This window comes from Exophiala xenobiotica (assembly GCF_000835505.1).
Source record: "Exophiala xenobiotica strain CBS 118157 unplaced genomic scaffold supercont1.5, whole genome shotgun sequence".
In the NCBI taxonomy this organism is placed as follows: Eukaryota; Fungi; Ascomycota; class Eurotiomycetes; order Chaetothyriales; family Herpotrichiellaceae; genus Exophiala; species Exophiala xenobiotica.
In genome coordinates, this window is record NW_013562490.1 from 1,522,645 (window position 1) to 1,548,594 (window position 25,950).

The 25,950-nt window shown below is 51.8% G+C and overlaps 10 protein-coding genes across 10 annotated transcripts; 8 read left to right on the forward strand and 2 right to left on the reverse strand.

The window, feature by feature from the left end:
- Positions 1-112: 112 nt before the first annotated feature.
- PV05_08307 (uncharacterized protein) lies at positions 113-825 on the reverse strand (the record flags this gene model as incomplete). The annotated part of the gene is made up of 2 exons (XM_013457812.1): positions 113-357; positions 414-825. The coding sequence occupies 2 exons, from the start codon at positions 823-825 to the stop codon at positions 113-115; spliced, it is 657 nt and encodes a 218-aa protein (XP_013313266.1).
- A 980-nt stretch (positions 826-1,805) lies between these two features.
- PV05_08308 (uncharacterized protein) lies at positions 1,806-4,544 on the forward strand (the record flags this gene model as incomplete). The annotated part of the gene is made up of 1 exon (XM_013457813.1): positions 1,806-4,544. One exon carries the CDS (start codon positions 1,806-1,808, stop codon positions 4,542-4,544), a length of 2,739 nt encoding a protein of 912 aa, XP_013313267.1.
- Positions 4,545-6,074: 1,530 nt separating this feature from the next.
- Positions 6,075-7,478, forward strand: PV05_08309 (uncharacterized protein; the record flags this gene model as incomplete). The annotated part of the gene is made up of 1 exon (XM_013457814.1): positions 6,075-7,478. One exon carries the CDS (start codon positions 6,075-6,077, stop codon positions 6,651-6,653), a length of 579 nt encoding a protein of 192 aa, XP_013313268.1. The 3' UTR covers positions 6,654-7,478.
- Positions 7,479-7,894: 416 nt separating this feature from the next.
- PV05_08310 (uncharacterized protein) lies at positions 7,895-10,314 on the forward strand. The gene is made up of 5 exons (XM_013457815.1): positions 7,895-8,419; positions 8,470-9,098; positions 9,175-9,438; positions 9,524-9,636; positions 9,748-10,314. The coding sequence occupies exons 1-5, from the start codon at positions 8,247-8,249 to the stop codon at positions 9,784-9,786; spliced, it is 1,218 nt and encodes a 405-aa protein (XP_013313269.1). The 5' UTR covers positions 7,895-8,246; the 3' UTR covers positions 9,787-10,314.
- Positions 10,288-12,011, reverse strand: PV05_08311 (uncharacterized protein). The gene has a single exon (XM_013457816.1). The coding sequence runs from the start codon at positions 11,475-11,477 to the stop codon at positions 10,620-10,622; it is 858 nt and encodes a 285-aa protein (XP_013313270.1). The 5' UTR covers positions 11,478-12,011; the 3' UTR covers positions 10,288-10,619.
- Positions 12,012-13,053: 1,042 nt separating this feature from the next.
- PV05_08312 (uncharacterized protein) lies at positions 13,054-13,537 on the forward strand (the record flags this gene model as incomplete). Its single annotated transcript, XM_013457817.1, has 2 exons — positions 13,054-13,098; positions 13,154-13,537. 2 exons carry the CDS (start codon positions 13,054-13,056, stop codon positions 13,535-13,537), a joined length of 429 nt encoding a protein of 142 aa, XP_013313271.1.
- A 1,644-nt stretch (positions 13,538-15,181) lies between these two features.
- PV05_08313 (uncharacterized protein) lies at positions 15,182-18,320 on the forward strand (the record flags this gene model as incomplete). The annotated part of the gene is made up of 1 exon (XM_013457818.1): positions 15,182-18,320. The coding sequence occupies one exon, from the start codon at positions 15,182-15,184 to the stop codon at positions 18,098-18,100; it is 2,919 nt and encodes a 972-aa protein (XP_013313272.1). The 3' UTR covers positions 18,101-18,320.
- Positions 18,321-19,561: 1,241 nt separating this feature from the next.
- On the forward strand, positions 19,562-21,598 carry PV05_08314 (uncharacterized protein). Its single transcript, XM_013457819.1, has 2 exons — positions 19,562-20,700; positions 20,765-21,598. Exons 1-2 carry the CDS (start codon positions 19,641-19,643, stop codon positions 21,040-21,042), a joined length of 1,338 nt encoding a protein of 445 aa, XP_013313273.1. The 5' UTR covers positions 19,562-19,640; the 3' UTR covers positions 21,043-21,598.
- A 663-nt stretch (positions 21,599-22,261) lies between these two features.
- PV05_08315 (uncharacterized protein) lies at positions 22,262-23,379 on the forward strand (the record flags this gene model as incomplete). Its single annotated transcript, XM_013457820.1, has 2 exons — positions 22,262-22,277; positions 22,332-23,379. Coding segments are annotated over 2 exons (925 nt in total), but the record flags the coding sequence as incomplete, so codon positions are not given.
- On the forward strand, positions 23,356-25,701 carry PV05_08316 (uncharacterized protein). The gene is made up of 2 exons (XM_013457821.1): positions 23,356-23,905; positions 23,959-25,701. The coding sequence occupies exons 1-2, from the start codon at positions 23,628-23,630 to the stop codon at positions 25,388-25,390; spliced, it is 1,710 nt and encodes a 569-aa protein (XP_013313275.1). The 5' UTR covers positions 23,356-23,627; the 3' UTR covers positions 25,391-25,701.
- Positions 25,702-25,950: the final 249 nt, after the last annotated feature.

Genomic DNA, 25,950 nt, shown 5'->3' on the forward strand with positions numbered 1-25,950 from the left:
CACAGACTGTCTGCCCTATGCGCTGACGAAGATGATCTGCAGCTAGACCGTGATGAGGACTAGTTGGTGGCTGACCAACTTGCAGGGATGAGTCGGCACCGAGGTTCGTGGCTCAGGATGTCGGTTCACGGACCATGCACATATTCGAGTAATCACCGGCCTTCCAAGGAGCCAGGTCGAGCTGGAGACGTCCAACTTCTCTGAAGCCATGTTTCTCGTACAGCCGTAATGCAGCAGGGGTGGCTTCTACGTAGATGGTGAGACCTTGATCATCTGCCCGCTCGACGCCCCAGTTGAGCAACTGTGATGCCGCTCCTTGCTTCTGATATTTTGGGCTCGTGCCTACTGCAGCCAAGTCTGGTAGGCAGAGTTAGGATCTGTAGTTCTGTACTGAATGAAAAGTTTAGACTCACAGACGTAAGGTCTTTGTGCCCCAACGTTGGCTGCCACGGCTTCATGACGCTTTCTGATACTGTTATGAATCAACCTGTTCCCGAGCTCCTTGTTTGCATCGCTAGGGAACGGGAAGTCATCGATCAACATCTCTCGGTCGACCTCATCTTGGGTTCTTGGAGGATAGAAATGCCAAATAGCAAAACTTGCAACCTCACCAGACATTGCCTCTTTAACAATCATGATGTAGCACGTAGGATCGTTCTCCATGTCGTTCTCGTAGGAGTGCACGAGATGTGTAATGGAGGCAAGAGTGGCTCCTTTGGGGAAGATGACTGAGAATCCATGGTCGCTGGCGCACGCTTCAAATTGAACGCGTGCAATTGCCTCGAGATCTGAGGGAGATGCAGGAAGCAGGACGAAAGCAGGCATGTTTTGATGATCCTCAGGCTCCTGGGAATTCCGATCTCCTTGCAGCGGGCAACGGAACGATATGGGAAGCTATAAAAGGGTCGTCTCTGGTTGGAGTCAGCAATTATTCTTCCTCTTCACCCTCTCAGTCGAGCATCATTGCATCAGGTCCAGAGATCTCGGCGCGGCAAGCGAATCTTGAATTTCTGGTGGTGGAGAAACAAGCGAAAGTGATTTGCTGCAGACTGCAGACTGCCAGACGCGGCGCGGGCACGGTACGTTGGAAGAAACGAGATGAGGAACCCGCTGGCTGGGATGGTGGATGGAGGTAAGCTGATGATGGCTACTATGTAACTGGTGATTGGGATCGAGCGACCAGGCCGGTGGGCTTCCAAGTGCGTGTCTTTGGTGGCTCTAAGCTTGATAGGCCCCAAGCACGGTCTACCGGGGGTGCCTGAGGAGCCCTGACCTGGCTAGAATTGGATGCTGCGGTGGACGATCAGGGCAGTAGCCAGTGAAATGTCTTGGTGGGTGCCATTCCCCGTCATTTTCTGCTCATCCAACATCTGGTCTAGTTAGCGAGCCCTCAATCTCAGGACCAAAGCTCCCGGATACCGTGAAACGGCCTTTTGCCCAGCAAACTGTTGATTCCATCGCTGGGCTTTTGGGGGCTTTTGGACTCTTGGGCTCGTTCCGATTTTGATTGCGGATCTGTCGTTCTTTCGGTGGAATCCTCTGCACATTCAGCGACATCTTCTGGTCTTTCTTTCGCGCGGCTCTGAGAATTGCTTTTGCTGTCATACTATTGCTGCCCTCATCGCGTTCAAGCCCGAAGAGAGTCAGTGCACGATACTCCCCGTTCCGACTATTTGCAATAGGCAGCGAGGCCATTGAATGCCCAGATCTCCAGGCGACTACCACTCCTCGAGCCGCTGTCGCACACTGTCAAAAACCTGACAGATGAAGCGGCGCAATCCTACAGAGCCCTCAACGACGCAGCCATGGCCCATGCGCACGCACATCCGATTCCCCATGACCTCTTCATACAAGACAGGCCTCCCTCACCGGCCTTGACGAACCCTGATATGATTCTCCCCTACCGTCCTCTCGAGACTTCAAGCCCGGTACCACTGGCCTCTTCTCCCATACTACTGGCATCGCCTCCCCCTGCACGACCCGATTCTGCTGTCTCATTGAGTTCGCGTGATATTGAAGCTCCCGTCGAGCTGGGTGTTGCAACAACTATCCGCGTGTCCTCTCGAACGGTTCCTCCAATCGACACAGCTTATCACGGCTACGAGCATGGGGCACCACTGAGTGATATCGGCGAAGAAGAGACCCCCATATCACGGAAAAGCCGGATGATTGACAGCATGGCATATTCGGACCCTCCCTCGCCTACTCCCCTGTCGCGCAGGCTCAGCACCCACTCCTCTTCGAGTACGGGTTCGGAGCTGGGGGATTGGGAAAACTTTGACACATCAAGGATCATGAACGGGAGACTTGCTGCAGACGTAGCAAAGGTGCAAGATGAAAAGATCGAGGATGCCGACAGCAAGAGGAACAGCGTAATCGGGATAAGCACCGAGGACGAGATGTCGTTACTCAATGAACGAGCTGAAAAGATCCTCGCCCAAGCCAGGAAGAGATTGACTACCATGGAAGATAATTTGAGCAAGGCTCGGCACAGCATTCTTCTGTCCCCACGATCCTCTCCGAACATGTCTGAACTCCATCAGCCCGCTGGCGGGCTGTACCGTTCGATCTCCCTGGCTGGTGCCAGCTCGCGCAAACCTCGGACGCTACACCACGTCGCGAGGTCGAATTCGACACATTCCAGAAGCGGCAGCGAGACGAACATCCCCTCTGGCCTGAAGCGCTTGTCTATGTTCCCAGAGGCGCGGTCAGCGAGTGCTCTTGAATATGGAATCAGGCAAGAATCGCCGCAGCAGGCCCATTCTTCGCCGCTCACTCGATTAGGCGGGGTGTCTCCCGTCAGCAATCGCAGTTTCAATTCACCACTCCGTGCTCTGAAAGAGGAGCAAAGCACGCCCAGCACCAGCAAGACTTCCCCTGAATCATCTGGACCAAGAGGGCTGGGCATCAATACTTTAGCTGCTATCTCAAGGGAGGATCTGTCCATCCTCTCCAGCAGTCCAAGTACTGCTATCGCCCGTTCGCCCTCGCAGATGTCGATCAGGTCCACGAAAGAGATTCGAGAACAAATGACCGATCTACGGAGCAGGATATCGGACCTGAAAGAGAAGGCTCACGCCGATAGTCTGAAGCGACGCAGTTTGCAGAGCTTGAGGACCCCTAGCCCCTTCACAAATGCGCAAACGCCAGAACAATGGTACGCGGGTGCTCCCGAGTACAAGGAAGCAGGCAGTCCGCTCAATACGAATGCGGGCATGGGCTGGAGTCCGTCGCAGCACAAAAAGTCTATAGAAATCGAGGTTACACCCGTCACCCCGCCCGCACAGAAATTTCTCAATATCGAACAACCGGCAACTAACGATTCAAGGCTTTTGAGCGAGGCAAGAACAGATAAAAACACTCCGAGCCTGCACAAATCTGTCAATGTGCTCTCGCCTGCAGTCGATGAATCAGGTTCCGTCGTTCAGGAGTCACTCTATGAGGATGCAGCCCAAGAGTTCGACGAGGAAGAGCCAATCGCTGCTTCAGACGAAGAGCAGATTTACTTGAACGAGGTCCTGGAGGAAAGCTTGCAAGAGATCGAGCCAGAAGTTCCCGAAGTTCCCGATCATCTCTTGACGTCCGAACAAGGAGCAGAACGGCACGAAGATCGATATGATGCCTTTGACTATGAAAACATGTTCCTCCACAGTGCTTTGGGTAATTACACCGGAACAGGGACCCGAAGCGAGAGTCCCAGCGAAAGCGACAATAGCAGCGTGTCCACAACTCGAGTCGATCAGAATACGCCAACCCCTGAAGACCAGGAGGATGAAGAACAGACAGAAGAGAGAGACGCCGGAGAAAGTTCAGGAACACCAACACCAGTCGTTGAACATTTTTCTAGGCCACTTGTGCGGCCTCATCCGACAACTTACTTGCAAGCACCTCCGAAACCCTGGATGAAGGCTGCACGCAGTAATAGCATGGATTCCGTGTCGACCGTCGCCACTTTCGCGACTGCTACTGAGGGTGATACGGGTGGAGAGGGTCATAGCGAGGATGGGGTGCCGAGTGCGATCCTGGGATGGGGAAATGACATAGGATTCCCTCAGCCCCCGAAAAGCCCCGGAGCCGAAAGGACAATGCCAATATGGCCAACACCGCCAATGAGTGGCAGAGTTCAACAGACACAAATTGGTTCGCCACGAAAAATTCAAAGCCAGGTGACTGTGGTTACCAATGGGATACCGACTCCTCCTGCACACTCTCCGAATATGGCTTTCACAACGTCGCCTAGATCCGTTCAAGGTGACAATGGTCCATCGAATGAGGCCACGATCGACCATCCGGCCAATACGGAAATCCTTATGGAGAGTCTGATCAAACTTGCAGATCCTGAGTTCAAGATAGTCGACGGGCAAGGATCTGTGACGTTTACAGATATCGACAAGGATCTTGTCCTCGAGCTTTTGCGAGCTGTGGGGGGTGTATGCAATCAGATCTTGAAGGCGGAGAGACAGCACGAGATCCATGCCGCAAAAATCCTAAGAAGAAGGTTGGATGCGTCGAGAACACTATTAGAGGGCCAAAGTGGCGAGTAGGACGGTATTAATGCGCCTTCGGACGTCGATGACTCTTTGATCCAATGATGGTGAAGAACCGTGAGAATGGAATCGCCCTTCCAAGATGGCAGGACGGTTGACCAGGACTTTCATTACTGTCCAGACGATTCTTGTTAATTTGACATGCAAAGTTCACGTACATGAAGAGGCGGACTCGGCGGGTTGCAACAGTCGTTCGCATATACCCTGTATCTCTTTGAGCGTGGAATCTACTGATATCGATCATTGTCCGTTCCGCCACTTGTGGCTCCCTTGGTTATTCACTCTAAATAACAAATCGAAGCTGGCATGCGCCGATGAGGCCGGAAATTGCATACACCAAGTTAGCCCTGTGTGTCAGAGAATACCTGAAGTAGTGAGTGGCTTGCACGGTGTCGTATCGTGTTCGGCCTTGGAAAATGACTGGTTCCATGAGGCTCCCATCCCGGCTACGAACCAGGATCAACCCTTGTCATGCTCAATGGAACTCGACTTCTACGAGTAACCTAGGATCTCATGTACGGATCTACCTCCCCAATCCTGGGCGGGCCATTGGCAGGGTACAGTCTGGGCGAGAGATTGGGCAGCTTTATGCGAAGACCCCGAGTCACAGGCGAAACTTGGATCCGGACTATTGCACCAAGCCGAGAGGCTTGCATGTCATCCGAGCGATGCAGGACAACAACACGAGCGGACGATCTGTCGTGGTATCGCGGCCAGTAAGAACAAGGCCAACATGCCTCCTCTTCGTGACCGAGATCCATGAGTGCGGCACGCCGTCCTTGCCGACTTGGGTCTCTGATCTACACAGTTGAGAGAACGAAGGTGCCAAAGCCCTGTTTAGCAAATCCCGACTCAGCCGACGAAGTTGGGCAGTCCGATCCACTTTGATTCCAAATTGGCCGACGAGATGCTCTAGTCCTGGGCCGTGGTCGTACAAACATCCCCGGGTTGGATCATGACGGTCCCATCCGTCCTTTTGCGTCTACTACACACCTACGTAGTAGTTGAGAGGTTCATCTCAAGTTTACATTCACCGCGGGACGAGTAAGTTATTGACCGAAGACGCCGGCAAGTGCTTCGTATCGGGAACTGTGGGCCGATCTCTAATGACATCCGTGGTGTCGGAAATGGAAATCAGCTCGTGAATCCCAAACTGTGGCGAGTTGTGGAGTGGGATTGTACATTGCTTCCTTTAGGTCAAGTCGCGTCCAAGATGCAACGGTCCTGGCGGACTGGAATCCTCATACATATATATCGTTGGAATCGCATGTTGTGGGTTTGCACGCTCCTGCCTTGGATACCTGTCTTGCTCCTTTCCCACCATACTCTTTTCCAGGACCGATTGTGAAGAATATACCATCTAATCCCGTTACTCACGACCTTCCCCAGAATCAGCTACAGACACAATTCTACACAACCAGCAGGCCACTGTCCAATTCTGCAGCTTCGCACGGTGCAGGCTTTGTTCATACTCTTCTCAGATATTTGACCACGACTCTCAACAAAATATACGAAAACAAACACACGATGTCACACTTAGATTTGCAACCCACGTTGCCCAGCTTTTCTGAGTTAATCGGAAGCATCCCTCTCTCGCCATCCTTGCGTCGCTGTGTGGCGGATGAGAGTCATATGCCACCAAGTCCGCGCCATGCAGGACCACAGGGTTTCGAGCGACCCTACGATGATCGGAAATGGGGGATGCTGTGCAAACTGGCAACAGCATTATGCCGAGAGGAACTTGAGGATCAAAGTCTGTATGCCTTACTCTTCAAAGACCCACTCCCGTCTCCAGCATTGGTCAATCATGCACCACCCAACCGCAGTGATATCGATGTCGTACTTGAGAGATTGGAAGACCTCATCAATCACCCGGACCCCGACATTAGCACTGTTGTCCGATGTGTTTCCGAGATGCTCGATAACTCCGTGGCGCCACCATATGCGCAAGGGTGGTATAAGCCTATGGCTAAGGGCAACGAGTACGGTACAAGACTAGAACAAGAAATCTTGAGGCTCGATCGAGATGGTCTTGTTCAAGAATTTTTCTTCGAGATGGACAGCGAGAACCTTATGGCGAGCGAATCCCTTATGCTCGAAAGGTAAACAACCGTAAGCCAGCTGGTCAAGAAGAAGCAGACGCGAGAAAGGCATTGGACCACGCTGGCTTCGTTAAGTGGCAGAAACAAAAGCAGCAGTCGGCGAATCATGCCGAAATCGAACAAAAAAGGCGCTGTCGGCATCGAGAGTGCCAGAGGGTCAGTGACCTGCGATGCCCGGAAGTCCCTTTTCGATGTGGCGAGGAGCATGCAAAGCTGAAGAAGGAGGAAGCAAAAGAGAACATGGGAAAACTTCAAAGCGCCCAGGGTTCCGGAAAAGACGAACAGTTTTATGCGGCGATATATGCGCACGAGTTCAGTGCAAGGGTGGTTCAATTAGAGCATGATGGGCGCAAACGAGCAGAAGCAATTGTTCCAAGGTTGTGGCAACTGCTCTTCCGACAACTGGGCACGACAAGCAGCATTCGCAGAAGGCAAAATGTCTGGGGGTTTCACCCGTTCGTCCCAAGAGCTCATAACGCGTTGGCCAGCATCAAGCGGTGCCAGAGTGATTCGGAGCAGGGACAGAGGCCGACCTGGATAAGGAGCAGTGAAAGCTCTGGCAGTCGAACGACGCCGGCCACAAGCAGCCCACGGAGACGTCACAGGAGATTCAAGAGGAGGGATGCTCGACGTCGTCGCGAAGCATCTCACCGTCACCACCAAGCTCTTGGTGTGTGCTCGGCAATGTCAAGGGGGAGGATGTGCGTTGAAGGGCTATTGTACAGTGTGGCTGTCGGGGTTGAAGGTGAATCGTACAACTTCCCCATGCACCGGCGCATTTTTGCAGTAACACGGACACATACAAATCCTACCGGATCCAGTTCCAGAATCTCGGGGGTTTCCCATGTTGTCATTGATTGTGCTTCCAGTGTGCTTCGAGATTGAAGCCGTATCGAGTGATGATGGATCGAATGAACGAGCAAGGTGACATGTCAGCGAGATACAGTTATCCCGCTGGTCCACGACGCGTCAATGACGGGTTGTTTGGTCCAGTCTTTCGATAGGTTCACTATAACTGGCCATAATCGGATGATTGTTCAGAAATACGGAGTACGATGTAGTAAGTAGTAGAAGATGTGAAACACGGCGACGCGTGCGGTGTCTTGGTTCTTTCAGCTGTTGGGTCACTCGGGTGGCCTTTTTCAAGCACTGTAGAAACTAAACCGCATTTGGCGGCAGCTTTTCCATGTGGTCGTGGAAAAGGATTGGCCACCGCTGGCCATGGAGCCATCTCTCAACTGACTGCGTTGATACCATTTCCTTATCCTCAACCACCAAACGAACGACACCTTCATCCCGGACAATCCTCACCTGTTCATCTGTCCTGCGAGCTGACCTAGACCTCCGGCTCCAGCTCCGCCGCCTCATCGCCCTGATCCGATCGAGTTGCGCTTCATCTCCTGACAATCGCTCCGCCGTCTCACCCGCACCTGCGCTCCGCTCCTCCTTTTGGCCTCGCGCAGGCCATTTCGCTCGTTCCTCCTATCGCACCTCAATCTGGCCACGGCTTTGACGACGTCCTCCTAGCGAGGCGATTTCGCCGTCGCTCTCCTCGTTCCAGCCTTCACTTCGTGTTGAGATTGTCTACATTGCAACGATGCTTCTACCCAAAGGCGGCGTGACCTGGAAGTCGGCCAAAGCCAGGTTACCACCATGGAAAGCCATATTAATGTTTTTGACCCGCACACGTTTCCTGGTCGCGGTCGCCCTAACCGGGCTCATTGTCCTATTATGGAGAGGAATCACTGTATCAACACGAGAGATGTCAAAGTATGTCTATGCCAACAGCAGGTGGTTTCCATACTGACTGGACAATCTAGTTTTTACTGCTTCGGCCCATCGAAGCCCCCGACACAATTGTCAAATAATGAAATGGTGGCATGGACCCAGCACCTCCAGACGCCTGTGCTGTTCAACCACCACGAGCCTTACGAAATCAACTCCAGCACCATCCAGCGGATCGACTTGAACCCGATCCAGTCGACCTCGCGCGCAGTGAGCAACCGTGAACGAGTCTTACTCCTTACACCCCTGCGAGACGCCGCACCGTACTTGATGAAGTACTTCGACCTGATCTACGAGCTGACATATCCGCATGACCTGATCGATCTCGCGTTTCTGGTCGGCGACTCGACGGACGATACACTGGCAGTCTTGTCGTCGGAGGTGAACAGGATACAGCAAAGAACCGATAAGATTCCTTTCCATAGCGTGACGATTGTCGAGAAAGACTTCGGTTCCGAGCTGAATATGGATGTTGAGTCGAGACATGGATTTGCGGCGCAGGGACCTAGACGGAAAGCTATGGGAAGAGCACGGAATTATCTGCTCTACGCAGCGTTGAAGCCTGAACACTCCTGGGTGTACTGGCGCGATGTGGACATCGTGGACAGTCCGAAGAAGATCATTGAGGACTTTGTCGCACATGACAGAGATATTTTGGTGCCGAGTAAGCCTGTCCTGTCGCTTCCGCGAAGCTGAAAATTTCTCATCTTTCTGGAGTGAAGCTAATGGATGATGAATAGATATCTGGTTCCACCGCTACGAAAATGGTCGCGACATTGAAGGCCGATTCGATTACAATTCGTGGGTCGAGTCCGATAAAGGTCGACGTCTAGCAAACAGTTTGGACAAGGATGTCGTTCTCGCCGAAGGGTACAAGGAGTATGACACTGGGCGAACGTACATGGCACGTATGGGCGATTGGCGAAATAACAAGGATGAAGAGATTGAATTGGACGGTATTGGCGGGGTGAATATCCTGGTCAAGGCGGATGTCCACAGATCTGGTGAGTTGACTTCCTCTCAAGCCCCATTCTCAAGGATGGCTTTGGAAAAGAGGTATATGGGCTGGATTGCTGACAATCTGAGCAGGCATCAACTTCCCATGCTACCCGTTCGAAAATCAAGCCGAGACGGAGGGATTCGCAAAAATGGCAAAGAGAGCTGGATATAAAGTCTACGGATTGCCGAATTATGTTGTTTGGGTATGTTTCCTCTGTTCTCCTCTCCACTCCATACCAGTGGTCTTGAAGCGTGAACCCTTCTGCCTGTGAGCACCATAAACGGGACTTGTGTACTGACAAGTGGTAATATAGCACATCGACACGGAAGAAAAACCAGGCAACGCAGCTTAAACGTCACCATGAAGATTTTGTCGCAACAAAGGAAAAAGCGCTTTGTTCATGTCATTAGCTTATGGGTCAGGGTGGGTTCGGGGTTGGCGGTCCCTGGTGTTTGTTCATGTATTGCAAAGAAAAGAAGAACCGTCGCCGTCGATGTTCTGGTTCTGCTTCTGGACTAGCAATATGTCTCTCACTCTCGGGCGGCAGTTACAGCGACTTCAGGTTCATGGGATCAGGTACACTAATACAGTATCATAACGTGCTTGACCTCGACCTCGGCCCCGACCTTGCAGCTTGACTTTGATCCAGGGCTGTTCTTTTCGTCTCTGCTGTTCGTCTGCTTGTTAATGTTGCCAGTCGCCAGACGCGTTTCTTGCCCGGCAGATTAAAGCATATCTTGCGACGAAACCGCCATCTTTCGGCGCTCACACCTGAACGACTCATATCGCCTGCCTGGGTATCAATGGGGATATGCACTTCTGGACAAAAGGGAAGGTGCTTGCTAAGTAAATCCCAATGGCTTGCTTGAATAGATGGTTGCATATATACTTCCTATTTCGTGATTGTATGTGCAGTGACTACCTTTCCCCTGCCAAAGGGGTCTTCTACAGAGACCTCTCTGTGGACACTCTCTAGGATGCAGTAATGCTTGTAGACAGGATGCTTCTAGGCTCCAAGACCTCTCACAAAATGCATTCCAGATGGCCTCTCCACGACTCGACTCGACAGAAGCGACCACATCATTTCGTCCAATTAAAAAAGGCTCAACTCCAGTATTAACGCCATCGCTATTCAAAAATTTGATCCATGACGAGATACATGTCGAGATTTGCCCGCAGGCAGTCTCATGGCCTGTCCCAGAACTCCGCCGAGGTAGGCTGTACTTTGATCGGTGCTGGGGCTGGTGCTGGGGCTTGGGTTGGTGCCTGGTTCATGAAAGGGTTTGACTGATAACCAGCATAGGTCTGCGGTGGCTGATGGTTCATATATGGCGTTGGCCTGTGAGGAGAGATCAATTCAGCCATGGGACCCCCAGGAATGTCGAACTCGACCGGATCGGTATTCTCATAATGTGGGATGCTCGCTGGCGTGCTGAAATTCCTCGAGGCATGTGGATGAGAGGCACTTGTTGGGGCTGCCATAGCAGGGGGAGGTGAAGCCCTGTTTATCGATGGCGTGTTGCTTGAGCTCCTGTCGTTGGGGGTATTGGCGCTGTTGGTGGCATGTCGTAGACTGCTACTCCGGCTCACATCTGCACTGACAGGGCTCTGATGGTCGTCCCAGTTGCGCCGGGTCACTTTCAAGGGTTGTGGAAGACCTTCGTCCCAGGTGGCTCCAGTCTTGTGCCCTGTCAATGGTCTCAAGTTCGAGCCAGAGGTCACCTCCACACTTAACCGACGGTTGTCAGGGGCGGGTAGCTTGGGACCATCGAAAGCTTCCTGAGGCCGCCATCCAGTTCGGGCATCACCGGCTTCTTGCTGGTCACGCAGAGTAAGGATGGGCCGGCCGTCACCATGATCGTAGCCATCTCCAGTTCGCTGAATGTCCAAAGATCTTGATTCACGGCTTATCTTTCTTTGCTCGTCGTATTCGTCCCTCAGACCTTCCCAGCGTTCGTAGTTCTTCTTTCGCTGCTTTTCACGCCTGTGGTGCACAAAGCCCTTGTGGCCCATGTAAATGGTGCCAAATATAAGGGACGTCATGGCTGGAGTTTTGCCTCTGATGTTCTTTGCTGTTTGCGATTCCTCGGGCGAGTCGGAGAAGGCGGGGTTTCGTTATTGTGAAGTGGGAGGGAATTGACCGACGGTTGTTGAGGAAGAAAGTAGCAGTTCTGATGATAAACGCCGATGTACTCTCAGATCGTTCTAGAAGATTGTTGCCTTGATGACGAGGGTATGCCTGTTCTTGCTCCTGTAGTAGCAGGCAGCGCAATTCTGCTGTGTAGGTTGATAGGCGTCAAGTCCGTTCGGGGGTTTAATGTGGCAATGGAGAAGGGAATTTGAAATATCGCCCGATAGGTTCTTCTGGTTGATGTTGATGTCGATGTCTTTTTAAGGACCAGGGATCGCTCCTGAGGTGGCTGTGGAGCGAAATATGTTCAGGTTTGGTGAAAGGGAAGATTCGAGATAATCGCGATTGATTGGGAGATAAAGGTTCGTACTGAAGAGGGCGCAATCAGCCACCAGATCAGCAAAAGCGGTAGTGGTGAGCGCGAGCAGAAATCTCGACACTTTCAGGACCAGTTCCTTTTTGACCAAGTTTCGGGCCTTTTGTGACGGGATCACACGACGGGCAAGAATGGTCGCGCCTGTTTGGTCCAAGGTCGAAATTGAAGGTAGTGATGTTATCGAGCGGATTCGCTTGATTTGTTCGTGGCAGATATCGACTATACCTCGACAGCTCCTAGTTGATCCGCTTTTTGCGCAGGAAAACACAATGATTTGACATGGTTGAGATAGCGGGACAAGATGGTGCAAAGCAATGCGTGACGATGAGGTCAGCAAAGCCTCCCACGTCAGACTGGGCCAATGCACCAGGCACATAGTAGTACAGGCCAACGACCCTGACATTCCCGTGTGTTCCTTACCTCGTATTCGCCGTACCCATTCTCCGAGAACCGAAGCAGGGGTCTCCACCATCAAGCTCATAACCTTGAGAGGTCCTTTTGTTGTACCTTATTTGAGTAGATAATGGGTTCTTCTTGATGTTGAAAGAACACCACTTGCTGTGATGCAAGCAATCGTTGGTCAACTCCGACTCTTTTGGAGGAGACCAGGAATCACGAGTGGAAAGGACCACGGCGAATCGACTCCACAAGTTCGACGAAAGCTCCGACAAGTTGCAAAATGGGGGCAACGATTATCCATACTGTACGGAGTACTAGGAGCTTCTGTGATGGCAGGTATGTGAAAGCTGTGGGAGGGAGACGATGGGCTCTATTGTCAACCCTTCGACGCACATGCCTGGGCAAGGAAGAACAACGGTAGGGATACAGAAGAATCGAGTCAGAGCAAATATCCGATATGACCTCGTGTGCCTTGTAGAAGTTCCTAAGCCCTGCTACCCAAGTGATAATGCCTTCGGTGCTGACATAATATGGTCAACGCAGGCAGCAGGATCAATTGCGGAGATGGTCCAATCATCAGCCTTGAAATTAACGAGGCTTCTCAGGCCACTCCTCACGGTCGGGATAGTGATCACGGTACTCCGTATACACATCGACCATTCTCATCCGCTGCAGGGTATACATGAACTGGCTGTGTGAGGAGTCTGCTTACGATGGCGCCTCCAATGAAGCCTAGAGGCTCCGTATTCAACCCTCGAGTAAGTGAACCATATTTCCTGGACTGACCAAGATCAGAAGCTCACTTCCTCTTAGACAATCACCGCTCCTATCGCAGCCGTCATTATGGCCGGCTTGCTCTATACCTACTCAGTCACCTCGATCCGAGCCGCGAAGAGAAATGCAAAACTGCACCGCGAAGCCGACGGTGGTCAGCTTGACATGCGACGTGAGAGCTTACGCAGACATGGAGTGCTGGAACAGGTCGAAGGCACTTCTGGCATGCAACTCTTTGTAGATGTCAGAGCGGCGGACAAGCAAGAGTCCAAGATGCTAACCGATAAACAAGCCAGACCTCTAGGTTCAGAGCAAAAGGAGGAAGTAGGCACACCTCGAACTGAAAATGAAAGCATTCTCGAAGGCTATCGTGCCCGGGGTGCGCTGAAGAAGCTGAAAGAAGGACATGCTCAAGAAAATTGATCGCTTGCGCGACGTACAAACGCTGTGAGCTTCGGTGGACAGTACGACGTTTACGTCCATCCGCTAGCTTCATACGAAGCCTACATGGTCAGTGATATCCCGCCATCTACACGTCCTGTATAGCAGCATATGGTATGTCTGTGTATGATACTTCTCAATCGACATCCTCATAGCTCTTTCACATCGCTCGGGGCTACGATGACTTGCCGCCGGCAAACATGTTCCGCAACCGGGAAAGACAAGGTGGAGTGGATTGGTCATGGAGTTGAACAGAGTCGATGCACAACACTCCCCGTGGGCCTCGCTATTCCCTGAGAAACTGCATCTCTTACAGGGTCATCCAGCTGAACCAGGCTATCAGCTCAAACGCAGTACGCTTCCTCAACATTGTATCTTCATCCGATGCGGTGACAGACGGAGGTCATGCACGGTATCCATGCACAAAGGTCGCAGCAAACGAGACTTTTCGAAGCAGACACTTGAGCAGTGTGGAACGGCATGGGATGAAATACAGATGCGAGGCATCGTGAAACAATCAAGAAGCCGGCTACTCGGTAGCTAGACAACAACTGGGCACCGCTCACAAGTCAGAGCCAACTGTTGCGCGTTCTGCATATTTTTATCAGGTCAAGACCGTCAATAATTGAAGGCGTTGCGCAAGACATGTTGATTGTCCGTGCGCACTTGGACCACGGGAGATGTTCCAGAGCAGTCTTTTTTCCTATTTCTGCTTCCACGAGGTGGCACGTGGCATACATGCGAATCTTATTGAAGTGTTCACAACAATCGAAGATACTCGACCTTGTATTATTCAAGACGTTGGTTGATGTTGCGAGCTTCTGCGTAGCTGGCCAGCGGACTTGTCCAGGTCGATTTCGCTACCAAAAAGGCTTACCTAGGTACGCAAACTTGACATGAGAGAACCACCTAAAGAGTTTCTCCGCCACGGCGGGTATGAGGAGTGCCTCTGCATCATGGTGCGATCTCTAGTAGCCAAAGAAAAGCCGTCCTCACGACGAGGGACTACGGGTACGAGAGTGGCACGTTTTCACCACTGGGAGTTTCCCCGCTTCATGTCCAGGTTGCAGGGGTTTGCAGGCTTCCTCTCGCCAGATTCGCCGAACCGAAGACTTCTCACCAACCAAAGCCAGATCTTTCGATCCTCTTCCCCAGACAATAACCCCGAAGATGTCATCATTGTTTTCTCCGCGAAAGGGCGGCCGGTGACCTTCCTCTCAACTCCGTGAAAAGCTGTCGTATAAGCAGATGGCTTTAGCCAACTCTCCTCCCGCAGACCTGCACAACTTCGGGGCCAATGCTGACTTCAGTCTGTCATGTGGCAGTACTGCTGTAATTGCCGCCAAAGTTAAAGGTAAACCTTTGAGCATTTCTCCGGTGCTCTTGCCACCGAGTCTCCATTTCTTCTTCTCTTGTCGCGAGTGTCAACTCTCACTGCCTTCAATAATATCGCCACCCAAACTGCTTTCGTGCCTCACGCTCGGAAACATTGCAAGTCTTGCAAGAAAGTGGCATTCGAGATGACTCTGAGCGCTACCATGGGCACCTGTATCCAACAGCAAATACCAAGGCCGTGTTGAGAATGTGTCGTGGACGAAATCGACAAGCTTTGACTCGATCTGGAAAATGGTACCCGACCGCGGGCCGACAACATCGGCCGTCACCATTGTAATAACGATCCTGGCCACTCTTTTCGTCGTCGCTCGGTTTTACACAAGGATTTGGCTGGTCAAATCCATCAAACAAGACGACTGGTGGATACTGGCAGCGTGGGTGGTCGCAGTGGGATTCTCTGCCTCGATATGCATTGCCGTCAAGTATGGTCTGGGAAAGCACAAGGACAATATACCCGACGATGTATTCGACTCGCTACGAAAGGCCGAATATGCATTCTCGATCTTGTACAACCCGGCTCTCATGCTCACCAAGACATCCATCCTCATATTCTTCTTGTCGGTCATGTCTAGGGACGCCGATCCCATCTTCAAATGGTGCAATTGGTTGACTCTAACCGTGGTGAACGCCGTTGGCGCTGCTCTCACCTTTTACAACATCTTCCAGTGTCGGCCAGTCGCTGCTGGCTGGGCCTATCCTAGGCCGACGGACGCCAAATGCACCGACATAGTCACCTTATATCTGTCGTCCGCTCCTGTCAACATCATCACAGATATCGCTCTTTTGATGTTACCGATGCCAATTCTCACAAAGATGCGACTTCCTCTCAAGCAGAAGATAATCCTGGTCTTGACTTTCAGCGCCGGAGCTTTCGTGACTGCAGTAGACGTCGTGCGGATCGCCTATCTGCAGGATGCAGCGCTGAATCGGCTCAAGCTTGTCAAGTCAGATAGCGGTTCAAGCAGTCGCATTGTCGAGGAGAACGACTTCTCTTGGTATGCCAGCTTGAGCTTCATGTGGTCGGCCGTCGAAGTTTGCACGGGAATCATCTGCGCATGTGTGCCTAGTTTGAAACCTTTGTTTTTGCGGTTTCTGCCACGTCTAATCAGGGACATTGGAGATACGCAGACACAAGACAGCAGCGTCAACCTCCCAACTTCCAACCTACCAAGGGGCAATATCTCGATGGTCAATAATCCGGCTGCATTCCGGCCACCCACCACGAAAGAGTACTGTGGGGACGACGAGGGAGATCGAATGGGGTTTCTTAATATGCTGGCCAAACCTCCGGATGAAAATATGGCTCAGCTCTCTCGGATGTCTACTAGCATGTCACGGAGGAGTAACGCCAGAACAGCCACGTCCGATTTCGGGTTCGTCAAGATGTACAAGAGCAGGAACATGCTCAAACTTACAAACAGAGAGAGCGTCTGGCCCGTTGCTGTCATAACAGTGATCTTCTTCTTGTGGGGGCTGGCATACGGATTTCTAAGCACTCTCAATTCGAGGTTTCAGCAGATCGCCAACCTTTCTTCTGGCCAAGGAGTAGGCCTTCATTCTGCGTATTTTGCGGGTTATTTGGTCGGCCCACTGACCTTGGGACGTTTCATCATCAAGAGATATGGCTTCAAAGCTTCGATGATCACCGGTCTCTGTGTTTACGGTTGCGGCACTCTGGTTTTCTGGCCGTCAGCAGTGCTGACTTCGTATTCCGCCTTCGTTATCTCGAATTTCCTAGTTGGGATGGGCCTTTCGTGCCTCGAAATTGCCGCCAATCCGTATACGACTCTCTGCGGACCTCTGGAGTATGCTGAAGTCCGCCTGAACATATCGCAAGCTTTTCAAGCCATCGGGACGGTTTGCTCACCACTGCTGGCGACCAAGGTCCTCTTTGACAATGTACTCAACGCTCCTTCGCTTGTCAACGTTCAATGGACATACCTAGGAATTGCTATCTTTGATTTTGCCCTCGCAGTGGCCTTCTACTACATTCCTCTTCCCGAGGCAAACGATGAACAACTCGAGGAGCTGGCCGACCGTCGAAGTGCTGCTTATAGCGCCACTGTTGGTCCCTGGAAGGTCGTCTACGTTACTCTCGGCATAGGTGTGTTCAGCCAGTGGTGCTACGTGGGGGAACAAGAATGCATTGGCGGCAGCCTACAAGCCTTGATCCAATTAGTCAAACCACGAACTGATGTGACTTCTTTTGATCTTGCGACCATAGGGCACACGGTGTTCATGGCGGGTCGATTTCTGACGGCATTTCTCGACTATCTGTTCAAGCCTCGGTTGGTTCTCACGGGCCTTTACGTAGGTCTCATCACCTGCTTAGCCCTTCAAATGCACCTAGGTGCAAACAGTGCCGCAGCCGTTGGGTTGCTCTCATTCCTCTTCGAATCGGGGATTTTCAGCAACACATATGCTACTGCAATGCGTGGATTGGGATATCACACCAAGACCGGGTCGGCTCTCATGACGGCGGCGATTTCCGGAGGTGCGGCGTTTCCTCCTATCATGTGGGCTGTGGGCAATGGCCACGGTTTACGATACGCATATTGTGTTCCTCTAACCGCGGCAGTGATTGGGGCACTCTTCCCGGTCTACCTCAACTTGGTGCCGGCCGCTAGAGTCCAGGTGGACCCAGTCTACAAGTCAAAGACGCAACGAGCATTGCCAGAGCTTGCTGACCAAGAAAGTTCGAAATTCAACGACGGAAGCCGAAAACATGCACTTGGGAGCATACTGGCGACGCGTGAGAAGTCACAGCGGTCGACTGGGTCTTCTGCTCTGGATGTCGGCCCTCGCCCTCAAATTGAACACGTCGAAAAACATGGCAGCAGTGATCGTACCAGCAGCCCAATATCACCTGTGTTGACCGTGGACTTTGCAGACGAAAAGATCCAACTCGACAAACCAGCACCACTTCAAATACGTCCGTCTAGGGGCTATGTTGGAGAGCTACCGCTTTGGCCGACCGACGAAGCATCTGAAGCGGGCAGTGACACCAAAAGTGGCACTGAGGTGCTGCCACGCAGCCCTTCTAATATCGGAAATGATGATTCGGACATTATTCGCCGGCACCGGCCACATTGGGCAGGAAGACACGATGACCACCTGGATGATTATCATGCCATGATGAAAAAGATTTGAAAAAGGCTTCGACATGCTGGGGAGTCCTCTTGCTTGCTCTGATTTGCTGCGTTCAAGCGATGTTGAATCGCATAGTGTCATGTGTACGCGGCAGATTCATTAAAAGCCTAACCTGTGCAATCAGTCTTACATCATGTTGGACTTTCCGTCGCAAGAGCCCGACGACCAGCGACTTTTCTAAACAGTGCAGGCTTCTGTTCTGTGGACCGTGAGAAACCCGAGAACATGAGATAATTGCATCTGCATGCTCTCGTCACGACTTTTGCAGCCGTTGGAATATTGTCGTCTGTTGAGTCTGCGTAGTATACAGAACAACAGCCTCGACCCTACTGGGCAGCAGCGGCACGGGCTGTGGGTATAGAATCCAGACCCTTGCATATTCTAGATGCCGGATGTGGCCGAGTTACCGGTCAACGCGGGTTGAAGGATCATCGCACCGTGCGCAGCCCAGAGCAGCTGTGCCTTTCGATATCGGTCGTTGCGCACAGACTCTGTCAAAGTGAGAGACTCTAAGCTGTGTACCAGGGGCTTGGTAACTTCTTGTACCTACAGTACATATCGTGAACTTGGCGAAACCGAAGAACGTAGGTGTGTTGCCCAACAATGTTGCAGGCCGGTTGAGACCTCAACAAGAAATTTTCACATGAAGGCAGCACCACAGTGATGAAAAATGCAGTTGGATTCTCCGTGGGATTTCTGGCCCGGTGGTGCAGGATTTTTTCTTCGCACATGCGCATTCGGCACTGCAAACGCGGTGGTTCCTGCATGAGCAGGCGTGGACTGTCATTCGATGCGCGGTTTTCCCGTGGCCGGCTGTTAAAAGCGTACGAGTAGAAGGATGCGGTGTCCTGGGTGGTGTCCACGATCGCGAGTGGGAGTCCTGCGCAGTATCGAGCACTGCGCACGTTAGTCGAATATTGACACTGTGGACTGCAGGTCGTATGGTCGTATGGTGGACTGAGCTGCAAATGCAAGCTCTTAAGAAACCCCATCGTTGGATGCTAAGTTGGTTCATGGCCTGTCAGGCACACACACGCACAACGTTCACACGCGCTGGCAGCCGAGAAAGGGCTCAGGTACCAGGGGAAGATCTGATCACCGCTTGTACGGTTATGGCCTAGAACCGGGTGTTCCTGAGCCCCCGTTCACAGGCCGGACGAATCGCGTGGTGGGAGCCAGACAAAGGCGACAAAGGCCCATCAAGGCCCACTTGCCAGCATTGGAAGCCCCCTTGCTAGGTGCCATCGGGTGCTTGGGCTCTGATGGGCTGTTTGCGTTTCGGCGGGCGCCACGATGTTCCCCTACGCCACCAGCGAAAGCCAACTGAGTCCTTTCGGCTGCCATCCCCTGCTCCCGGGCCTTCGCGACTGGGGCTGGTGGGCTAGCCCTGATCCTGTGTTTCTGCCGAATTTCCTCAGCCGAAACCCCTGGCCTCGACGGCTGCATTTTCCTTTGAGTGCCCACTGCCCAGTGCCCACGGCAGCAGGAACCGCAACAGGGCAAACGAAGTTTGACAGACAGGCTCTCAACATGCAAGGAGATGGAGAACTATACAGGCGGCCTGGGGGAGGAGGTAACCAATGGGGATGTCCATATCGACCATCCTTCATCCTCCTCCTCAAGGGAGTCAAGTCTCTCCTGCTCCTGGACGCAAGGTGACGAGTGCCATTCCTGGCCATCCAGCATCCACCATATCTTCGTTCTTTGTTCGCTGTTGGGTGCAACGAAAAAATCTCTTCGTTCATTCTTTTCCCGGCACTCACTTCACACACTCTCTTCTTTATCTACCTGGTCATTCTTTGTCCGCTCACTAGCAGTGACTACTCTCTTTCTTTCACTTACGCTCACTATCTCCCAGATCCCTTCCTTGTTGTCAGGACTTGACGTCCCTCTTCCGCATCCTTTCCACCATCACACACCCGGTCATCGCGACAATAGCTCTAGCTTGACGCTGCTCGACATTCCTTCTGTTACTAGTCCATCAAGAGACTCAACAACTGTAGAGCCAGATCTCCAGTCCTTTCGACCTCAGTCAAACGACCAATCCTTTTCCAGCTCACTGACCAATCCCTTTACAATGGCCGGACTCAAGAACATCATCCTCGCAGCATCGCTGCTCGCTCCTTTGACCATGGCCGCTCCTCGCCTCGACGTTCGCGCCATGTACACTCACACTGACACCGAGATTGTCTGGGTGACCGTCGAAGAGACCACCACCGTTTGGCTCGACGCCGCTTCTGCCACCCCTGCTCCTGTGGCTGCTACCACCAGCTCCTCTTCCTCTTCCACCATATCGACGATCCCCGTTGCCGTTGCCAGCACGACCACCAGCGCGGCAGCAGTCTTTGCGCAAACTTCTTACTCTCCTTCAACCATGGCGACTGTTGCTGCTGTGTCTTCGCCAGCTTACTCTCCCGATGCCACCGCCTGGTCTTCCTCTGCTGCACCGGTTGCCTCTTCGTCCTCTTCTGCTGCTGCTTCCCCTGCAGCGTCTGCCTCCTCCGTCAATGTCCAAGCCAAGGACATCGCCGCTTCCGACAGCGCAAGCTGCGAGGGACAAGGTGCCGCCTGTGAAGGTGACGTTACCCATTGGGATGGTGGTAAGTTTTGCCTTTAGTTGAGCCATGGTTCCGTCGAATTCCGGCTGACAATGTATTTTTCTAGGCCTCGGCGCGTGCGGCTGGACCGTCAACACGGGCAGCGACATGGCGATTGCCTTGCCTTTCGCATTCATGGGTACCCAGTCGAATGGAAACCCGTACTGTGGACGCTCCGTGACATTGTACAATCCAACATCGGGCACCACCGTCCAGGCGACCGTCGGGGATAAGTGCATGGGCTGCGTGGGCCGAGCGATCGATTGTACGGACGCGCTGTTCAATGCCATCACCGATGGAACAGGAGATGGACGCGTCAGTGGGATTGAGTGGTGGTTGAACTAGAAACTTCTGCTCTTGCTTCTTTGCATTCATTGATGTGAGAGGGAGTGGGAAGGACTTCGATTTGGTGCGATGCGACTTTGGATAAGTCGGCATATGCGTTTACAGCCCCCGAACTGTGGGAAACAAAACATGAAATAACAAGTATGCTTCTGGGAGGCATTTTTATGGTCTCGATTCTGCGGCCAGGACAAGTCAAGCCATGAAAGACTCGCCTTTTCGTCCTCCAGCCGGGCGCTGGACTGCCAAATGAGAACGGAACGGCCGAGGTCCTTTCGACCTTTTTATGAGAATCATGACTGAACAAGAACAAGAACTGCATTGCATATGCATGGAATTTTGGGAACTTTGGCAAACGGAAAAAACAGAAAACCCCCGGGAGAAAATTTGGAGTTGATTTTCGACCTTTCTTGTGCCATGTTGGCGATCAACTAGCGACACTTTACCTTCTTTATTTCGGTGCATATCGATATTCTGGACAATAGATAGAGCCTGGCCTGCGGCTGGAGCGATCTGGCGAGGCGGGAACATCAATATAACGTACGGTACAAATCATCAACGTCCTTTCGTACGGAGTAGTCCTTTGTTTATTGCTGTTGTTGCCATATACTTACTAGTATTCAAAGAGCGGTGGGATGTGGTGTAACGTCAAGTCGAGTCAAGTCAAGCCTTTTATGATCTGCGACAGCCGTCGTTACAGATTTGTGAGCAAGCGAAGGCGGAGCGAAGCGAGATCTTGAAATGGTTCTTGGTGATCACTCGGGGATTGGATTGCCTGAAAGCACCGCCCGACATATACTCGTACCATGGTCCTTGTACTACGTAGTAACTTAGTGGCAGTCGAAGACGGGCCGTTCCCAGTGATGTGCAATACCATTTGCTGATGCTACACTCCCATGCATTTTAGCTCACGATAGTTCATGGTTCATGCAACCTGCTTGAAAGAATGGCACCTCCCTCCGTAGGGGATACAGTAATGCATGTGCCATCCCTCACCTTTTTTCAGTGGCCACGAATAAGCTGCCCAACTGGGAATAATGCGAGTATGCATGTCTGTGGTGCATGTTGTCACATCACAATTCCAATGTGTCACATGGAGGTGGAGGTTGGACAGGCCAATAGGCTCAATGGTTTTTTCACAGTCAGAAGCTGCCGCACGGACGCAACCTGGACGACCAATTTCTTGATATAGGACTTGAAAGTGTTGCTGAACCTGACAGCCTATGATCCTTTTCGTGGTAAGCACCAAATTGCGAGGAAGGGTAGACGCATATTCATCCACCAGCATTAAGGCTTCAAACGTCGAACGCGTGCATGTTGTCGATGAAGACCGCAGCCTCAATACCGAGAACGAGCCTTATAATTGTGATATCCAAAATACTCGAAGATCAGCAAGAATGAAACTCGTACTTTCTCGAACCGAGCCTAGGGATCTCGACGCCGTCGTGCCAATGCTGTTTGAAGCATTCGACGACGGCGACCTCTGTAACGTCTTTTTCGGACGCAAATCGGCGGCATCTTACGCATACACCAAGAAACTTTTCATGACTGGACTGCAGACGGACCCGGCGGACGTGTTTCTCAAGATTGAGGATCTCGACGAAGAGGTTGATGTGAATTTGCTGGACGACAAAGGTGGTGTTTCCGGCACGGAGCGAAGGAAAAGGATCGTTTGCGCCAGTAATTGGAAGATCTTCCCTACCTATGTCACGCCAAAAGAGCAGCAGGAAGCAGGAGAGTCTCAGAGGGACGGAGAGGCGGAAGAGAAACAGAAAGACAAAGAGAACAAGGCGGCGTTTTCATACCTCGAAACAGAGCAAGAGCGAGCCGATGCCGCGGTGTTGATGGAAGATTTCCTGTCGAGGAGAAGACGCGAATGCACGGAAGGGCACGTCTTGTGTTTCATACTCTGCACAGACAAGGAATATCAAAGGAAAGGGTGCGGGCGGATGATGATGCAGTGGGGCAATGATGTCGCTGATGCTTTGATGTTGCCATGCTGGATCGAAGCGAGTTTAGAGGGAGAATGGTTGTATCGGAAGATGGGATACGAAGGAAGGGAAAGAGTGGGGATCCGGACAAAGAGCTTTCTGAGCGAATATCTGCATATGCGAAGACCGACTACGACTGAGAGGGTCAGACTCGAGAACGGGAGGATGATTCGAGAGAGGCCTGCGAACAGAGATACTGATGAGAAATGAATTGTATGGAGACCTGGTTGATATAGTAGGTTGTGGGTAGACTCGAGATGTTCATGCCGATATTGATGTTGATGTCGATATGGGATGTTGGATGTTGGATGTTGGATGTTGGATGTTGGATGTTGGATGTTGGATGTTGATGTTGATGGTGTTCTCGTCAAGCTCGTATCCCCAACGTCATAAATTATCGCCCGAAAGGATGGAGAAATTTTGTCCCACCCAGAACAGAACGACCCATTTGATCTTGTCGGGTGATGTATCAGATCACGAGTCAACATCGAGACTACTAATATATTTCTGCCGACAATTTATACCCGTTACCTTCACCGTGCCTTAAAGTAGGCACTCTCTGTCGATGCCTCCTCGATAACCACACGTCTTGTGCTCATGCGACTCGATCGCGGTGTATTCACCGCAGGCCGCGCCACCTGGACGTGTGCTCGGTGCAAGACCTCACAATCACGACTCGATGATTTGCGGCGAGAATTTAGCTCCTACAGGCGACCGATAAAGGTGGTTCGACCCAGGAAGGCTGTCTACTGGGCCGCAGCTGGTGGTGCATTGGGCGGAAGTTTACTGTTCTTCACGGATGATATCAAGCATGGCTGGCACGCTGCGGCGAGGACCGGAAGAGTCGTGACGACCTTGGCCGTGTGTATTAATGAGTATGCGGTGTCCTTCGATAGCCAATGCCTATTTGGAATGCTAATCCTTCCAGCTACCGCACGACATTGAAACAAGACCTCGGCGATCCAGAAGAAGAAACCCGCCTCCTCAAAGCCTGCCACAAACGATGTGCCGATCGAACGTTGAAAGTACTGGAGAAGAATGGCTCCATATTCATCAAACTTGGCCAACACCTGTCTTCGATGGGATATCTCTTGCCTACCGAATGGACCGAAACATTCGTCCCATTGCAGGACAAGTGCCCTGTCTCATCCTACGAATCGATCGAAGACATGTTTATGCGAGACACCGGACATCGGATAGAGGATGAGTTTGCAGAGTTTTCAAGAGAGCCTATAGGTGCAGCGTCGTTGGCGCAGGTTCACATTGCAAGATTAAAAGATAGCGACCAGAAGGTGGCCGTCAAAGTACAACATCCCACCTTGGAAGAGTGGGTGCCGCTGGACCTGGCCTTGACGAGGTTTTCTTTTCGGACGCTGAAGAAGGCGTTCCCAGAATACGACATGGAGTGGTTGAGTCAAGAGATGGATTTTTCTCTGCCGCAGGAGTTGGACTTCAGGCTTGAAGGGGCAAACGCGACAAGAGCGAGGGATTACTTTTCCAGACACACCAAATTTCCGCTTATCATACCAAAGGTCATATCGGCGAGCAAGCGAATTTTGGTCATGGACTTTGTGGCTGGGGCCAGAGTTGATAGTGTGGAATACTTTGAAAAACACCACATCTCCAGAGACGAAGTGTCGGCAACGCTGGCAAGGATATTCAACGTCATGATCTTCCAGAGCAATGCACCTCTCCATTGCGATCCTCACGGAGGGAATATCGCCGTCCGACACAACCCTCACAGGCGATATCCATACAATTTCGATGTTATTCTTTATGACCACGGCCTCTACCGGGTGCCTGATAACAAACTGAGGAGAGACTATGCAAGGTTATGGCTGGCCGTGATTAACGCAAACGAAGATGAGATGCGGAAATACGCTTACGAAGTGGCTGGCATAACAGATGAACAGTTTCCTCTCTTCGCATCCGCCATTACCGGTCGAGATTACCGAGTCTTGACCAACAAGAAAGTGGCAACATCAGCACGCGATGCGCAGGAAAAGGAGAACATCAACGAGGTGTTTGGGGAAGACCTTTTGCAACAGCTTGTCCAGTTGCTTGGAAATGTTCCTCGGATCATCCTTCTGATCCTCAAAACCAACGATTTAACTCGAAGTCTGGACGAATCCTTGGGCTCAAAGCAGCCCATGCGACCGATGATGATTCTTGCTAAATTTGCAAGCCTGACCGTCTGGGAGGAAGAGAAAGAGAAGATCCGCCAACGCGGAGGACTCCTCAACCCCAGAAACTTCTGGCCACTGCTCAAAGCGTGGCTGACCCATATGCGAATCGAGGTGAAACTGTTTGGGTATGAGCGGTACTTGTCTCTACGGCGGCATTTGCATCTCGATGGGTGAGGCACCAAAATAATGCTGCGAGAGTGTTATTTGGTACGCCGTTCGTTGCCGCTGATTGAGACTTGATTCATCAACTTTAGCGAGGCGCATCTTCTTTTGGTCGTGGGAGGGTACATAGACATAGCGTACATTTGACATAGCCGGTGCCATCACAATGCGGGCATGACGACAACGCGTTCAGCTTGTATATGAAGCTACCAAACTTTGGCGGCGCTTTTCCTGGGTTCACGTCTGACTTTACGGCCGTCTATGCACGAGGAATCGCAAAGCATGCCGCCATAAGAGACTGGAGAGCTAGCGGGCAAGTGCATGGAACGGCGACATAAAACATGTCTTCGTCATGAGTCGTGACCGGCAATGCTATATCGTATTCCCAGGAAGTTCTAATAAAGCGGGTCTCATAATCCGATGATTGCGTATTCGCTTAGGCATAATGCATAGCGATCCCTACAAGGTGGCATTTCCCAATATGTTTAGTGCGCAACGTACGAACTATCCAAATAATGACATCCTAAGGTTGTAAACATATGTATGGAAATCAGAACGTTACGTCTCCGCCG